This window comes from Nerophis lumbriciformis, linkage group LG25 (assembly GCF_033978685.3).
Source record: "Nerophis lumbriciformis linkage group LG25, RoL_Nlum_v2.1, whole genome shotgun sequence".
Taxonomy (NCBI): Eukaryota; Metazoa; Chordata; class Actinopteri; order Syngnathiformes; family Syngnathidae; genus Nerophis; species Nerophis lumbriciformis.
In genome coordinates, this window is record NC_084572.2 from 28,801,252 (window position 1) to 28,819,302 (window position 18,051).

Consider the following 18,051-nt stretch of genomic DNA (forward strand, 5'->3'; position numbering starts at 1 on the left):
GGATGACAGAGCTTGTCCCCCTATCTCTAAGGGAGAACCCCGCCACCCGGCGGAGGAAACTCATTTCGGCCGCTTGTACCCGTGATCTTGTCCTTTCGGTCATAACCCAAAGCTCATGACCATAGGTGAGGACGGTAACGTAGATCGACCGGTAAATTGAGAGCTTTGCCTTCCGGCTCAGCTCCTTCTTCACCACAACAGATCGATACAGCGTCCGCATTACTGAAGACCGCCTGTCGACCTCACGATCCACTCTTCAGCTCAGAGTAAAGCCGCTGCTCCTCCACATGGAGAGGAGCCAGATGAGGTGGTTCGGGCATCTGCTCAGGATGCCACCCGAACGCCTCCCTAGGGACGTGTTTGGGGCACGCCCGACCGGCAGGAGGCCACGGGGAAGACCCAGGACACATTGGGAAGACTATGTCTCCCGGCTGGCCTGGGAACGCCTCGGGATCCCCCGGGAAGAGCTGGACGAAGTGGCTGGGGAGAGGGAAGTCTGGGCTTCTCTGCTTAGGCTGCTGCCCCCGCGACCCGACCTCGGATAAGCGGAAGAAAATGGATGGATGGATTTGCCTGAGTGGCGAGGAGACACCGAGAGTAACAAGCGGTAGAAAATGGATTAAAAAAGACAGATTAAAAAAATAAAATTAAATAAATAAATAAATAAAAATTTACTTGGACGCTGGCGGGCCGAATCCGGCTTGCGGGCCGTAGTTTGGGGACCATTGCTTTAATTATTTAGTATTTTATCAGATGAAATGCTAACTTTTGTGGTTTTATTGTAGCACTTTGAGAGTTATGAATAAAATATATTGTTGCATTTTTTTTTTATCCAACTACATTTTTTACACTTTTTTTTTTTAGTTTGTGACCGCCCCCCTTTGCTACGCCCCTGCTGCCGTGCAGTAAGTGCGAGCGGTCCACAGTAGTCCGCCTATAGACTCCTCCCAGACATCAGTAAGGAGAAGAAGTCCAGTCAGGAGGAAGATCTCACAAGCAAAGTCTTCATCCATGCTGACACTCTGACGTCCAATTCACATCGAGCCCAAAAAAAAAAAATGAGGGCTTTTATTTTGACGGTCTCCTGGCTGCTGACGCTCGCCTTGGCGGAGGCCATCCACGGACTGTACAACTTCGGCCAGCACGACTTCTTCCCCAGGAAGAACAACTGCAAAGCCATCCCGGCCAACCTGCTGCTGTGCCGCGACATCGAGTACGCCGACATGCGGCTGCCCAACCTGCTGGGACACGAAACCATGAGCGAGGTCCTGCAGCAGGCGTCCTCCTGGATCCCGCTGGTGCAGAAGCAGTGCCACCCGGACACCAGGAAGTTCCTGTGCTCGCTCTTCGCCCCGGTGTGCCTGGACGACCTGGACGAGCCCATCCAGCCATGCAGGTCCCTCTGCGAGAGCGTCAAGCGCGGCTGCGCGCCCGTCATGTCCGCCTTCGGATTCCCGTGGCCCAAAATGCTGGACTGTGAGCGGTTCCCGCTGGACAACGACCTGTGCATCCCGCCCGCCGCGCTCGACAACATGGTGCCCGTCACCAAAGAAGGTATGAAAACTACTGCAGAACACGAATATAGTGCATGTTTAATGTTGTATTGTTTGTGTTACTTTATTGCATATGCTGAAGTCTGCACATTCTACACTAGCACACATGCACATTGTTCATTTTCTTTATTATTACTTATTTTATTTGAATGCCTTCTTATAAGGAGTGAAATTACTGCCAAAACTCCCCAAAAACACTCAAACGTTTTTACTCACGCACAATTCGCAAGTAAAAAACATAAAAAAAAAATCTGCAAGTAAAAAAAAAAGGTTCTCAAGTTTAAAAAAAGTATGTTCTGCAAGTAAAAAAAAGATTCGCAAGTAATAAAAAAAAAAAAATTTGCAAGTAAAGAGATTCGCAAGTGTCAAAACAATTTTCCGCAAATAAAAAAAGATGATTCGCAGGTAAAAAAAAAATTCAATTAAAAAACGATGTGTGTGGAAAAAATTGCAGGTAAAAAAACAATTCACAAGGGGAAAAAAAGCAATTTTCTTCAATTAAAAAAAATATTTTCAAGTAAAAAAAAAAATATTATGCAAGTAAAATAATGATTTGCAAGTATAAAAACTATTTTCCGCAAGTAAAGAAAAAATAGTCGCAAGTAAAAAAAAATTCTATTAAAAAACGATGTGTGTAAAAAAAACTGCAAGTAAAAAAGACAATTCACAAGGGAAAAAAAGCTATTTTCTTCAATTAAAAAAAAAATTTGCAAGTAAAAAAATAAAATAATTCTGCAAGTAAAATAATGATTCGCAAGTATAAAACCAATTTTCAGCAAGTAAGAAAAAAATGATTCGCAAGTAAAAAAAAAAAATTCAATTAAAAAATGATTGAAAAAAATACAAGTAAAAAAAATGCACAAGGGAAAAAAAGCTATTATCTTCAATTAAAAAATTGCAAGTAAAATGTTTTTATTTTGAAAGTAAAATAAATGTCAATTAAAAAACGATGTGTGTAAAAAAATGCAAGTAAAAAAAGGTTCTCAAGTTAAAAAATGTATGTTCTGCAAGTAAAAAAAAGATTTGCAAGTTGAAAAAAAAATTAAATTAAAAAACGATGTGTGTAAAATAAAATTCCAAGTAAAAACTAAATTCACAAGTAAAAATTCTGCAAGTAAAAAAAAAAGATTTGCAAGTAGTAAAAAAAAAATTCTGCAAGTACAATTATTCGCAAGTATCAAAACAATTTTCCGCAAGTCAAAAAAAAATTATTCCCAGTTAAAAAAAATGTCAATTAAAAAAACGATTTGTGTGTGAAAAAAATGCAAGTAAAAAAACAATTCACAAGGGGAAAAAAGCTATTTTCTTCAATGAAAAAAAAAAAGTGCAAGTAAAAAAATAACATTTCTGAAAGTAAAAAAAAAAATTTACAAAGGAAAAAAAGCAATTTTCTTTCGATTAAAAAAAAGTTTTTTTTTAAATTCTGCGAGTAAAATAATGATTCGCAAGTAATTAAAAAAATTAAAAAATATTAAAAAACGATGTGTATAAAAAAATTGCAAGGTAAAAAAAGAAATTTTCTTCAATAAAAAAAAAATTCTCAAGTAAAAAAAATGATTCACAAGTATAAAACCAACTTTCAGCAAGTAAGAAAAAAATTATTCGCAAGTAAAAAAAAAAAATGTCAATGAAAAAAGGATTTAAAAAAATACAAGTTAAAAAAAACAATTCACAAAGGAAAAAAGCAATTTTCTTCAATAAAAAAAAAATTCTGAAGTAAAAAAATTTTTAAAAACATTTTGCAAGTAAAATAATGATTTGCAAGTACAAAAACAATTGTCCACAAGTTAAAAAAAATTATTCGCTAGTAAAAAAAAATTTCAATTAAAAAAACATTTTGCAAGTAAAATAATGATTTGCAAGTATAAAAACAATTGTCCGCAAGTTAAAAAAAATTATTCGCTTGTAAAAAAAAATTTCAATTAAAAAAACATTGTGTGTAAAAAAAAATTGCAAGTAAAAAAAAACAATTCAAAAGGGAAAAAAAGCTTTTTTGTTCAATAAAAAAAATTTTTTGCAAGTAAATAAAAAAATTCTGCAAGTAAAATAATGATTCACAAGTATAAAAACTATTTTCCGCAAGTAAAAAAAATGTATTCGCAAGTAAAAAAAAATTCCAATTGAAAAACGTGTAAAAAAAAAATTGCACGAAAAAAAAAATTCACAAGGGGAAAAAAAGCAATTTTCTTCAATTAAAAAAAAAATCTCAAGTAAAAAAAAAAAATTCTGCAAGTGAAATAATGATTCGCAAGTATAAAAACAAATTTCCGCAGGTACAAAAGAAAAAGATTCGCAAGTAAAAAAAAAAGGTTAATTAAAAAACGATGTGTGTAAATAAATTGCAAGTAAAAAATCAAACCATTATTCTTCAATAAAAAAAAAAAATTTGCAAGTAAAAAAATTTAATTCTGCAAGTAAAATAATTATTCGCCAGTATGAAAACTATTTTCTGCAAGTAAAAAAAAAATGATTTGGAAATATTAAAAGCTATTTTCTTTAAGGTAAAACGTTTGGCAGTAATATTCCATCCACCCTTTTGGAAGTAATATTTTGCGCCCTGCGCAATCTACACACTTGCACACAGAGCACCCGTAATTCGCACTCTACAACGACAGGCGGTGCTGCTGAGTCAAATGCTGTCATCCGCAGAAGAAGAAGATGCAGGGTGGGGAGTAAAATAGGGGACAGACAAGAGGGGGAACTTACATGTTAACTTACAGGTTGAGCTTGTTTCGCCTCTCTTCTGTCCGCCATTTTACTTCCCACACTGCTTCTTTTTCTTTGTTATTTTTGGCGGAGGGCACCATGCGCAAATAGCAGTAGCTCAGCAGCACCACCTGTCGTTGTAGAGTGCAAATTACGTGTGCGCTGTGTGGATTGTGCAGGTTGCGAAATATTACGTCCAAAAGGGTTGATGGAATATAACTGCCAAAATATTTACCCTGAAGGAAATTGTTTTTATACTTGCAGAAAATTGTTTTCATACTTGCGAATAATTTATTAATTACAGAAAATTGTTTTTTTTTTAACTTGTGAATTTTTAATTTTTTTTTTTATTAAAGAAAATTGTTTTTTTACATGTGAATCAATGGATGTGAGTAAAAACATTTTTGTGTGTTTGTGGAGTTTGGGCAGGAATTTCATTTAACATACATTTTGTGCATGTTTTATGCTGTAGTGTTTGTGGTATTTTATTACATATGCTGACATTTGCATATACTACTGCATTGTTCATTTTGTTTATAAGGACTTTTTTATTTTACTTTTAATGCCCGCTTAATGTGTGTTTACCTATTTTTACCTTCTACATCACATGTGTCAAAGTTAAGGCCCAGGGGCCACATCTGGCCCACCACATCATTTTAACTGGCCCGCAAAAGAAATAATGTCTTTATCTTTCTCCATTTTGACATACAAAAATACATGCACTGCATGCAGTTGCATATCTTTTTAAATGTTAATACTATTTTATAATGCAACAAATACAGTTTTGTGTTAATTTTATTTTAAGTGTTTGACTTATGATTTCAAAGCAAGTCATCCATCAAATTTCCACCGTAAAAAAGACATTACATTTTACAGGTAAAAAAAAAAAATCCCATCTCAATCACTAGAATTTTTCCGTAAAAAAACATGGTACCGTTTTTTTTCATTTACTGTAGATTTCATGGTAAAATTTTGGCCACTGAGCTGCCATTTTTTAACCGCAAAATCTACAGATTGTTTTTACAGTCTATGTAAAAAAAAAAAATCAAAAAATCAAATGCATAGGCAATTGTGTAAAAAAACATCTAGCAATTCCTTGTACATTTTTACACAAATTATTCACTGTATGTGGTGGCCCTTTAAGTGGCCCTCAATCAAAAGGAGTTTGACACTGTTCTAAATGATTCCTGGCATTCATTGTTACTATATGACAAGAAACTATCTACACAATATTTGCGTTTTCTTTTCGTTTCAGTGCCCAGAGTGTGTGATGCCTGCAAGGAAAGTGACGACAATGACAACGAAATTGTGGACAACTTGTGTAAAAATGATTTTGGTAAGTTAACCCCTAACTTAAAAACACTATTCTAATAATTACACCGTGTGACTGTCCTTGTTACAAATCGCAGTGAAGAGTTTGATATAAAAGCTGTAGCTATCGGTTATTTTCGCAATCGATTAATCTATTGATTCATTTGTTTGATTGATGGAATAATCGGATAAAACCCACTACATAGCCTCAATGCGTATTTAAAGGAAAATAGTTGAAATAAAATGTTTTTCTGCTTGCCATAATCTTAATTGTTTTCCTCTAATAAATCCACAACATCAACATTTAAATTGCACTTTCAAGATGTGTGCGTTATTACAAATTTATTTTTTTTAAAAAGGACACACCAACGCCAGCGCTCTATTGTAGCTGCCTGTGCAAACTATATGTCCACGTATTTCCAATGGATTAGATTTATATAGCGCTTTTCTAGACACATTTAAAGCGTTTCACAGACAAGTGAAAACCCATCACTCATTCACTCCACATTCACACAATGATGGTGGTAAGCTACATTTGTAGCCACACTGCCAATTTGTCCCTACGGCCCCTCCGACTACCCCCACCAGCTTGAAAAGGGTCTGTGAAACATAAGGAAGGAGTTTTGCACAAACACCCACCATTATGTGTTATGTGGACCACAAGGAAGTGTTTGAAATGTAGGGGAAAAAATCATAATATGACCCTTTTAAGCAAGCTGAATAATCTCTGACCTTATTGTAGGGAATACATGCGATCTGAATTTTCTCAATTTCTGTTAGTTATAGACAAATGGAAGCTTTTTTTCTAATCAAACTATTCGATTAATCGTTGCAGCTCTACTTAATATTTGTTCTAAAATGGTAAGAGTTGGCTTATTACACTAAAAAAAAAAACAGAAAAAAACTATTTGCATTCAATACATTTAAGGAATGACAACATTTATTAAAATTATGTTCAACTAAAAACTAAATTGGAGTCTTTAACTTATTAGTTAAAGCAGTGGCCTCAAAGTAGTGGCCATTTGCGGCACAAAGGTCCATACTTTTTGGCCCTCTACATAACTTCATGGTTTTGTGTATTTGTAGCCTGCGCCTTGTTATTGGCTGATAGTTATCCCACAAGACACTAACTGCAATAACAGTGCAAACACCAAAAATACAGCTTGACACACAAATTCAGAGACACTTTCTTTAAAGGGCCCCTTTAATGCAAAACCAACTTTTCTTACCTAACGGTACCTGCTGATGTGTATCAGGGATCTGCATAAGTCCCCAATTTTGTAAATCAAACTGCGGAGACCTTGCCAAGATATTTCTAAAACTATCTTGCCTTCCTTCATACTTCCTCTAAACTAGCCATTTGGAATTTGCGCCATTTGGAATGTTTTTCCCAAATGTGACGTCAGCCAATTATCCAAATATGGTAGAAATCTTTACCAAATAAAAATAAAAATTGTTTTATCACCTTAAATGTTTAAATATTTTCTTTATTTTCACATTTAATGCTTGTAAAAAATAAGCTGATTCAATATTTTGCCATGTTACTTAGTCATTTTCCGAAATGATGATGTACTTAATGGCTATTTTCAAGAACACAAGCTTTTAGAGCTGATCCGGCAGAATGTTTTGGCTTTGTGATAACTCATCTGCAATGAAACGGTTAAACAATTAACTTCCTTAAACGCACGCTTATTTGAATGAATATTTAATATTGTTATTGTAAGTTTTTTACTGGAGGAAATAATGCGAGGTAGTTCTCAACTTGAAGAACTCGTTTGCCAATCACAAATGACAAATTTTGACTACAACAGCTCCAAGGACTAGAGTGTGAGACTACTGTAACACTCTTTGAAGATGCAATTAACCAATAATATCGAAACAGCAGTAATTATGTCATAAACAGTCTAACCCTGATGTCTGCACTATAAAAGAAAAAAAATCAAACATGTACTGTAAAATAAGGCATGCTGGGCATCAGTTTGGCATTTAATCTGATCAAATTACCGTATTTTTCGGAGTATAAATCGCTCCGGAGTATAAATCGCACCGGCCGAAAATGCATAATAAAGAAGGAAAAAAACATATACAAGTCACACTGGAGTATAAGTCGCATTTTTGGGGGAAATTTATTTGATAAAACCCAACACCAAGAATAGACATTTGAAAGGCAATTTAAAATAAATAAAGAATAATGAACAACAGGCTGAATTAGTGTACGTTATATGAGGCATAAATAATCAACTGAGAACGTGCCTGGTATGTTAACGTAACATATTATGGTAAGAGTCATTCAAATAACTATAACATATAGAACAGGGGTCCCCAAACTTTTTGACTCGGGGGCCGCATTGGGTTAAAAAAATTTGGCTGGGGGCTGGGCTGTATATATATATGTATATACCGTATACATATATACATTGTCTTTATATTCCAGCGAGTTAATCCGTTTTGTCATTTAACATCAATTAACATTAATGTTCATCAACATTTAACATTGTCACGTTATCGATGGTAAAATTCATTTTTAGACAATATTATTTGCCCGGGCGGCTAGGAGACACAGAGTAACAAGCGGTAGAAAATGGATTAGAAAGGAAAGATAAAAAATAATATCCATCCATCCATCCATCCATTTTCTACCGCTTTTCCCTTTTGGGGTCGCTGGAGCCTATCTCAGCTAATTAAAAAAAAAAAAAAAAAATTAAATAAATTAAAATTTTAACTTGGGACTTTCCGTGGGCCGGATTTTGGATGCTGGGGGGCCGGATCCGACCCGCGGGCCGTAGTTTGGGGACCCCTGATATAGAACATGCTATACGATTACCAAACAATCTGTCACTCCTAATCGCTAAATCCCATGAAATCTTATACGTCTAGTCTCTCACGTGAATTAGCTAAATAATATTATTTGATATTTTACGGTAATGTGTTAATAATTTCACACATAAGTCGCTCCTGAGTATAAGTCGCACCCCCGGCCAAACTATGAAAAAAACTGTGACTTATAGTCCGAAAAATACGGTACTTAAATTGTATATCTGTTTTAACAAATACATTGCAGAAAATATATTAGGATTATATACAATATTAAGTAAATGTACTTTACAAAATTGTTAGTAGGGGTGTCCCGGTGCGATATTCATATCAAATATTGCTCCGATATCAGCCAAAAAAGCAAGTATCAGATTGCATGTAAAATGTCTGGTACAAGCTCCGATACAAGCAGTCCTGCAACGAGTTTACTTGTGCAACGCTGAACAGCCAGTTAACATCTAAATGTCCTCCAATAAGCACACAGGGTTGGTCTTTTCTTCTGTTTTAGTCATTTACAAAAGGTAAATATGGTAGGCTATAGGCTACTAAGAGCTAGCAGCTACACAACGGCTAAGCACTCAAGCTAGACATATGCAATAAGTGTCCTTCATTGAAGAGTATCGCAGTCTAATACAGCACATTTGTCAAATAATTATAGTTACATATTACTTAAAGATACAAAGTCTCCAAGGCAGAAGTGTATTATAAAGTATCCAGCAACAAACGTGTCCGCATCATTCGATTTACTGCGTCATTATAGGCTGCAGCACCCCACGCGACCCCGAACGGGACAAGCGGTAGAAAAATGGATGGATGGATGGATAGCTTAACTTCATCAATTATTGTAACCACTAGGGGTCGACAAAAAAGAAAATTCCACCACGCTTGAAATTTGAAGACAGCATGAGTCTGTCACAATGTCAGTGTTTTTCATACCTACCATTGTTCTCTTTTCAAAATAATACAAGTACGTACTAGGAAACAACCGATTATCGGCGATGATATTTGGCATTTTGATGTATCGGCCTCTATGTATTGGTCTTATTTTTCTTTCTTTTTTTTACAACTACAACAGAACTACATCTGCAGATACACATGTGTAAATGTGGAAATGGTGTCAAAGTGCTTTGAGTACACTGAATGTAGAAAAGTATAATACAAGTATAAATTATATGATACCAATATTTTATTTTTAAAAAGTCAAGTAGATAGTTATAAACACTGCTCAAGCACCAGTCCGTTTGCTCTTCCTCGTGCACTGTTGGTTATTTGTACATGATATATCTCGTCTGCTAGGCTTTCAAAACTTCCGTATTTTGCCGGGAAATCCAGTTTTTGTCCTTCTCCCCAGGCGTATAACCGGTTTCGTTTTGTTTGTTTTGCTACTGCAACGATCAAGCCTCTGTCCGCAGCCCTCGCAGCGTGGGCTCATCAAAGGAGCGTGACAGTGTCATGTTAGGGAATTCTCATTCAACCCTTTTTCGATTACGCATGCACCTCCTGGTACCCCAGGACCTCCAAAACCCTCAAATTTAGACTCCTAACATCCCAGAACAAGCTAGTCAAGTTACTTCTAGACCTCCACCCCAGATCACATCTCACTCCTACCCACTTCTCCAAAGTGGGCTGGCTCAGGGTGGAGGACAGAGTAAAACAACTTGCACTGAGCCTAGTCTATAAAATTCACTACACCTCCCTGATACCGAAGTACATGTCAAACTACTTCTATAATGTAAATGACCGCCATAACCACAACACCAGGGGGAGCGCCACAAACCACGTTAAACCCAGATTCCGATCTAACAAAGGTCTTAACTCATTCTTCTTCTATGCCACATCAATATGGAATGCACTCCCAACAGGTATAAAAGAAAGTGCATCTCTATCCTCCTTCAAAACCGCACTAAAACAACACCTCCAGGCAACTACAACCCTAGACTAACACCCTCCCCCCACCACATCCCATCTCCCCGGATTGTAATTAATCAAATGTAAATAATCAAATGTATATACTTGTTCTTATGCTTTCTGATCTCACTATGTTCACTGCTCGCTGTACATATCCTATCAAGTCTGACCTACACTGTTTCAATGTCCATTTCTCAGATGATATTATTGTTGATGACTGAAGTGCTGATAGCAACCAAACCTAACCCCCCCTCCCCAACTCCCTCCACATCCCACCCCCCGGATTGTATATAATGTAAATAATTCAATGTATATACTCTGATGATTAACTTGTGTGATGACTGTATTGTAAATGGATGGATGGACCCCGACTTAAACAAGTTGAAAAAGTTATTCGGGTGTTACCATTTAGTGGTCAATTTTACTTAATATGTACTGTACTGTGCAATCTACTAATAAAAGTCTCAATCAATCAATCAAATCCAATCACAATAACAAAGCGACAGAGATGGATGGACACCAAGACGACAGGGAATATATCTCTGCCAAAAATCCCAACTTTGTGTAAATATATTGGACCAACAGGAGACTTATCATATAACTAAAGAAGAACAGGCAGCAGCTCACACATTATCATACTTTCTGTACCATCCAGGATCTCAGCCATCTTGAAAAATGTCTCAACTATAATCTACGTGAGGGAGCCGAGAATGGATTTTATTTAAATGTTCGCAATATTTCAGGGTCCCTCGCGGGGAAACTTTATAATGTAATAAATCCATAAACCGCTTTAACATTTAGTATTGTATCGAGTTATTGTGATGTAGAGAAATCTCATATGTTTACCCATTTTCCCAGGAGATTTCCCATATTTTAAAAGGCAAATGTTGATGCCTTTTAAACACGTAATAAAGGTGTTTGGGAAAAAATGTAAACAAAAATGAAATAAAAAATTATGTCGCTACTGGTCCAACGTTTCCTAAAAAGTAAATGTTTGAAAAAACAACTAAAAGCATTTTCCAGCTGTTTGAGACGTATATTATTCATGTTTAAATCAATTTTACTGCAAATTAATATATTTATCGGCCTCCTCTACTACTAATAATCGGTATGGTCCCCAAAAAAACTATATCAGTCGATCTGTAGTATGTACTATGATTTGTGCTGATATCATATCGGCCAACATTCATGGCTCCTATATCGGTATCGTATCAGAAGTGAAGGAGTTCTATCAGGACGCCCCTACACTGCAAAAACTGAAATCTAAGTAAGATTAAATATCTCAAATAAGGGTTATATTTGCTTATTTTCTGTCGGATAAGATCATTCTTCTCACAAAGCAGATTTTATGTTAGAATATTTTACTTGTTTTAAGGGTCCTAAATGATCTCAGTAAGATATTACAGCTTGTAGCTGAGATTTTACGACCTATATTGAGTAAAACATGCTTGAAACGAGAATATCAACTGTTGCAAAGCAACACTCACAAGTATAAAACTACTTTTTTAAAGTAATAATTTCTTACTTCAAGCATAAAAAAAAAATCATGATGCCGAGCGCATATCATTATGTCAAGATAATGGCACTAGCATTTACTTAATTTAAGAATATTTTCCAACATATCGAGCAAAAAGGTCAAAAAAAAAAATTCTACCAAGAAAAGTGCACTTGTTAGTGAGAATATACTTATTTTAAGGTATTTTTGGGTTCATTGAGGTTAGCTAATTTTACTTGTTTTGGAAAGTCTTGACCAGCCGAATGTTCTTGTTCTATTGGCAGATAATTTTGCTTAGTTCAAATAAAATACCCCTTTTTTTTGTATTTTTTTTCTTGTTTTTGAACACTGACTTTTTGCAGTGTACCGGTTATGTCACTGTAAAAAATAATATTTCCAACTTTTACAATATATTCCCTGTATTACATATCTAATCAAGTAATAACAAGAAATGGAGTGCCCTCTTTTTTGCCGTGTGGTTTGGATTCCTCTCCTCTGTGTGCCCCAAAAGCCCTGAAAATCAAAGTGAAGGAGATCTCGTACATCAACGGCGACACCAAGATCGTGCCCGAGAACAAGAGCAAGACCATCTACAAGCTGAACGGCGTGAGCGAGCGCGAGCTGAGGAAGACGGTGCTGTGGCTGAAGGACGGCCTGCAGTGCGTCTGCGAGGAGATGAACGACATCAACGCCGCCTACCTGGTCATGGGCCAGAAGATGGACGGCCACCTGGTCATCACCTCGCTCAAGCGCTGGCAGAAGGGCCAGCGCGAGTTCAAGAGGATTACGCGCAGTATTCGCAAGTTGCAGTGCTAAAAAAAAACAAAAAAACTTTTAGCCGAGTGGTAGATTTCAATTTCCAGCACTGATCTTTGTTTCTATCGCCTAGTTAAGCAAAATCCGACTTTGATTTGTCACAATTTGAAATTGTCAAGTTTTCTCCATTTAAATAGTGTACAGCACCGTTAATTAAAGTACCAGTAGAGTGGAAAAACAAGTTGCCTCTATATTGAAGCTCTTATCATACAAAACTGATTTATGACACCAAAAGACTTGTAAAGTTTGCGAATAAATACATATGATCAAAATAGTATCAATCTCATGGAGATTCCCGAGCCATTTTGAAAGTTAACGAGGAAGCCAGTAGAGACGTAAAGTTTAGCAACCATAGATCCCTTCCCCATCAACAACAATGCTAATCAAGCAGACTTTGTGAGAGCCAACAATTACTTGGGAAAATTATGATCCAGAACCTTATATTTTTGAGCCTGAACACAAAGAGGACGAGCAATAAGTTTTAGAAGCCAAGTGCCAAACGGATGCAGCTTAATTGAAACGCCATCACATTCGCAGCATTGCTAGGTGCGAAACATTCAAACTAACCAGAATAAAACAAACACTTACTGTACAATTTCCACTCTCGCTGGGATGCCGACAGACAGGGTCCTCACATAATCCCGTTTAAATTAAAGTTAAAGTACCAATGATTGTCACACACACACTGGGTGTGGTGAAATTATTCTCTGCATTTGACCCATCACCCTTGATCACCCCCTGGGAGGTGAGGGGAGCAGTGAGCAGCAGCGAATAATTGATTTTGAATCGAATCATTAGCTTCAAGAATTGAATCGTTACCCCAAAGAATCAATTCTGAATCGAATCGTTACCCCAAGAATCGATTCTGAATCAAATTGTTCCCCTAAGAATCGAATCGTTAGCCCAAATAATTGATTCTAAATCGAATCAGTACCTTCAAGAATCTAATCGTTACCCCAAAAATCGATTCTGAATTGAATCGTTACCCCAAGAATTGATTATGAGTCAAATTGTTCCCCCTAAGAATCGTATCGTTACCCCCAAGAATTGCTTCTGAATCGAATCATTAGCTTCAAGAATCTAATTGTTACCCCAAAGATTTAGATCTGAATCAAATCGTTACTCCAAGAATCGATTCTGAATCGAATTGTTCCCCCTAAGAATCGAATCGTTACCCCCAAGAATTGATTTTGAATCGAATCATTAGCTTCAAGAATTTAATCGTTACCCCAAAGAATAAAATCTGAATCGAATCGTTACCCTAAGAATCAATTCTGAGTCAAATTGTTCCCCCTAAGAATCGAATCGTTACCCCCAAGAATTCGAAGATCTCTATGAGGAACACTGACAAGGAACCCAGATTTCCCTCGCCCGGACGCGGGTCACCGGGGCCCCCCTCTGGAGCCAGGCCCGGAGGTGGGGCACGATGGCGAGCGCCTGGTGGCCGGGCCTGCCCCCATGGGGCCCGGCCGGGCACAGCCCGAAGAGGCAACGTGGGTCCCCCCTCCAATGGGCTCACCACCCATAGCAGGGGTCATAGAGGTCGGGTGCGATGTGAGCTGGGCGGCAGCCGAAGGCAGGGCACTTGGCGGTCCGATCCTCGGCTACAGAAGCTAGCTCTTGGGACGTGGAACGTCACCTCGCTGGGGGGGAAGGAGCCTGAGCTAGTGCGCGAGGTGGAGAAGTTCCGGCTAGATATAGTCGGACTCACTTCGACGCACAGCAAGGGCTCTGGAACCAGTTCTCTCGAGAGGGGCTGGACTCTCTTCCACTCTGGCGTTGCCGGCAGTGAGAGGCGTGAATCCGAGGTTCGACTATCCGGCGTAGCCTCCTCTCCAGTACACCTGAATAGACCTTACCGGGAAGGCTGAGGAGTGTGATCCCACGATAGTTAGAACACACCCTCCGGTTCCCCTTCTTAAAGAGAGGAACCACCACCCCGGTCTGCCAATCCAGAGGTACCGCCCCCGATGTCCACGCGATGCTGCAGAGTCTTGTCAACCAAGACAGCCCCACAGCATCCAGAGCCTTAAGGAACTCCGGGCGGATGTCATCTACCCCCGGGGCCTTGCCACCGAGGAGCTTTTTAACTACCTCAGCAACCTCAGCCCCAGAAATAGGAGAGCCCACCACAGACTCCCCAGGCACTGCTTCCTCATAGGAAGACGTGTTGGTGGGATTGAGGAGGTCTTCGAAGCATTCCCTCCACCGATCCACAACATCCGCAGTCGAGGTCAGCAGAACACCATCCTCACCATACACGGTGCTGATAGTGCACTGCTTCCCCTTCCTGAGGCGGCGGATGGTGGACCAGAATTGCTTCGAAGCCGTCCGGAAGTCGTTTTCCATGGCCTCACCGAACTCCTCCCATGTCCGAGTTTTTGCCTCTGCGACCGCTGAAGCCGCACACCGCTTGGCCTGTCGGTACTTGTCCGCTGCCTCAGGAGTCCTATGAGCCAAAAGAACCCGATAGGACTCCTTCTTCAGCTTGACGGCATCCCTCACCGCCGGTGTCCACCAACGGGTTCTAGGATTACCGCCACGACAAGCACCAACTACCTTGCGGCCACAGCTCCAATCAGCCGCCTCGACAATAGAGGCGCGGAACATGGTCCATTCGGACTCAATGTCCAGCACCTCCCTCGTGACATGTTCAAAGTTCTTCCGGAGGTGGGAATTGAAACTCTCTCTGACAGGAGACTCTGCCAGACGTTCCCAGCAAACCCTCACAATGCGTTTGGGCCTGCCAGGTCTGTCCGGCATCCTCCCCCACCATCGCAGCCAACTCACCACCAGGTGGTGATCGGTAGAAAGCTCCGCCCCTCTCTTCACCCGAGTGTCCAAAACATGAGGCCGGATTCAGGAGGAACAGTGTGGTTTTCGTCCTGGTCGTGGAACTGTGGACCAGCTCTATACTCTCGGCAGGGTCCTTGAGGGTGCATGGGAGTTTGCCCAACCAGTCTACATGTGTTTTGTGGACTTGGAGAAGGCATTCGACCGTGTCCCTCGGGAAGTCCTGTGGGGAGTGCTCAGAGAGTACGGGGTATCGGACTGTCTGATTGTGGCAGTCCGCTCCCTGTATGATCAGTGCCAGAGCTTGGTCTGCATTGCCGGTAGTAAGTCGGACACGTTTCCAGTGAGGGTTGGACTCCGCCAAGGCTGCCCTTTGTCACCGATTCTGTTCATAACTTTTATGGACAGAATTTCTAGGCGCAGTCAAGGCGTTGAGGGGATCTGGTTTGGTGGCTGCAGGATTAGGTCTCTGCTTTTTGCAGATGATGTGGTCCTGATGGCTTCATCTGGCCAGGATCTTCAGCTCTCACTGGATCGGTTCGCAGCTGAGTGTGAAGCGACTGGGATGAGAATCAGCACCTCCAAGTCCGAGTCCATGGTTCTCGCCCGGAAAAGGGTGGAGTGCCATCTCCGGGTTGGGGAGGAGATCTTGCCCCAAGTGGAGGAGTTCAAGTACCTCGGAGTCTTGTTCACGAGTGGGGGAAGAGTGGATCGTGAGATCGACAGGCGGATCAGTGCGGCGTCTTCAGTAATGCGGACGCTGTATCGATCCGTTGTGGTGAAGAAGGAGCTGAGCCGGAAGGCAAAGCTCTCAATTTACCGGTCGATCTACGTTCCCATCCTCACCTATGGTCATGAGCTTTGGGTTATGACCGAAAGGACAAGATCACGGGTACAAGCGGCCGAAATGAGTTTCCTCCGCCGGGTGGCGGGGCTCTCCCTTAGAGATAGGGTGAGAAGCTCTGCCATCCGGGAGGAGCTCAAAGTAAAGCCGCTGCTCCTCCACATCGAGAGGAGCCAGATGAGGTGGTTCGGGCATCTGGTCAGGATGCCACCCGAACGCCTCCCTAGGGAGGTGTTTAGGGCACGTCCCACCGGTAGGAGGCCGCGGGGAAGACCCAGGACACGTCGGGAAGACTATGTCTCCCGGCTGGCCTGGGAACGCCTCGGGGTCCCACAGGAAGAGCTGGACGAAGTGGCTGGGGAGAGGGAAGTCTGGGCTTCCCTGCTTAAGCTGCTGCCCCCGCGACCCGACCTCGGATAAGCGGAGGAAGATGGATGAATGGATGGACCCCCAAGAATTGATTTTGAATCGAATCATTAGCTTCAAGAATTTAATCGTTACCCCAAAGAATCAGATCTGAATCGAATCGTTACCCTAAGAATCAATTCTGAGTCAAATTGTTCCCCCTAAGAATCGAATCGTTACCCTGAATAATTGATTCTAAATCGCAATCAGGGAGGCAATGGATCACATTTTTGACTCGGCCGGGGTTTGAACTCACAACCTACCGATCTAGATGAAGAATCAATTACAATCCTCACGAAGGGTTAAAAGAAAGTTGCCGCAACTAGTGTCTTTATTGCCATCTCGGGGGATGTCAAAGTGAACCAGCCTCTCAGTCCATAGCCACATTTGTCTACAACCAGGTGAGAGATGCATGAATTATAATCTGGAATTAATTTTTGGCAAATTTGAGACGAAGCAGAAGCAGCCGCCGGCCTAGTGTGTCAACAGGGCTGGCACGCTGTTAATACAGATTGTAGAGAGCGCCAAATGTTGTACCATCATAGCACGCCCTTATTATAGCTGTAAGGGTATTAATCCCGGGAGTTTTCTGCGAGAGGCACTGAAATCCGGAAGTCTCACGGGAAAATTGGGGGGTTCAGCAAGTAAGCTGCTGAGCCGCATCAGAGTGATCAAAGAGCCGCATGCGGCTCCGGAGCCGCGGGTTGCCGACCCCTGGTTTAATGGATACAGTGAAACACAATTAAGTGTATAAAGTCAACTTGTTTTTCCACTCTAGTGCTACTTTAAAGCTAAAAGTCACTGTTTTATGTTAAAAGTTATATAAAAAAAATGTGCAGCAGATGTTTTTGCTAAAAGTTTACAGCTTTACAGAGGTACATTTTCTTTTAATGTTCTAACGTAGTCAATATTATTTTGTTCTTTGGCTTATTATCACAAAAAAAGGTAAGAAAATTTACAGTCGTGTTTTGATTTTGGTCCTGCATTCTTCAGCGTATATTTCTTTACATTTTTAAGGTGAAACGTGCGAGTTGTTTGATGAGGTGTTTTTGTTTTTTTCCAACCGTATAGTTTCTTGGAAATTTTAGAAGAAAATGTATGAGTTTCAGGAAAGGGGTTGATAGACTGAACTTTAAATAGGTCATTACAAAGACTGAGTGTTATTGAAGCATGAAAAACATTGTAGTAAATGTTCATGTGCAGTATCTAAAATCTCCATACTTACATTTGAATTACGCTAATGCAAGAGAGAATGGATTTCACAACACAGCAGCAACAGAACCAATTTTGTAAAAGCAGTATGGCGCAAACTGGTCAGTCAGCAAAATAGTACTGATGAGTAGATTGTAAACAACAATAATACAGGTGAGTAAAAACATTTTAAAGCGCATGCAGAGCTAGATAAG

At 39.9% G+C, this 18,051-nt stretch overlaps 1 protein-coding gene across 1 annotated transcript; it reads left to right on the forward strand.

The window, feature by feature from the left end:
- The first annotated feature begins 927 nt into the window (after positions 1–927).
- On the forward strand, positions 928–16,081 carry sfrp2 (secreted frizzled-related protein 2). The gene is made up of 3 exons (XM_061984127.2): positions 928–1,554; positions 5,515–5,595; positions 12,299–16,081. Exons 1-3 carry the CDS (start codon positions 1,059–1,061, stop codon positions 12,601–12,603), a joined length of 882 nt encoding a protein of 293 aa, XP_061840111.1. The 5' UTR covers positions 928–1,058; the 3' UTR covers positions 12,604–16,081.
- The last annotated feature ends 1,970 nt before the right edge of the window (positions 16,082–18,051 follow it).

Coding starts and splice junctions, on each gene's coding strand:
- sfrp2 (XM_061984127.2), top strand. CDS start 1,059: ATGAGGGCTTTTATTTTGACGGTCTCCTGGCTGCTGACGCTCGCCTTG. Junction 1,555..5,514: donor GGTGCCCGTCACCAAAGAAG/GTATGAAAACTA, acceptor TTTTCGTTTCAG/TGCCCAGAGTGTGTGATGCC. Junction 5,596..12,298: donor CTTGTGTAAAAATGATTTTG/GTAAGTTAACCC, acceptor GTGCCCCAAAAG/CCCTGAAAATCAAAGTGAAG.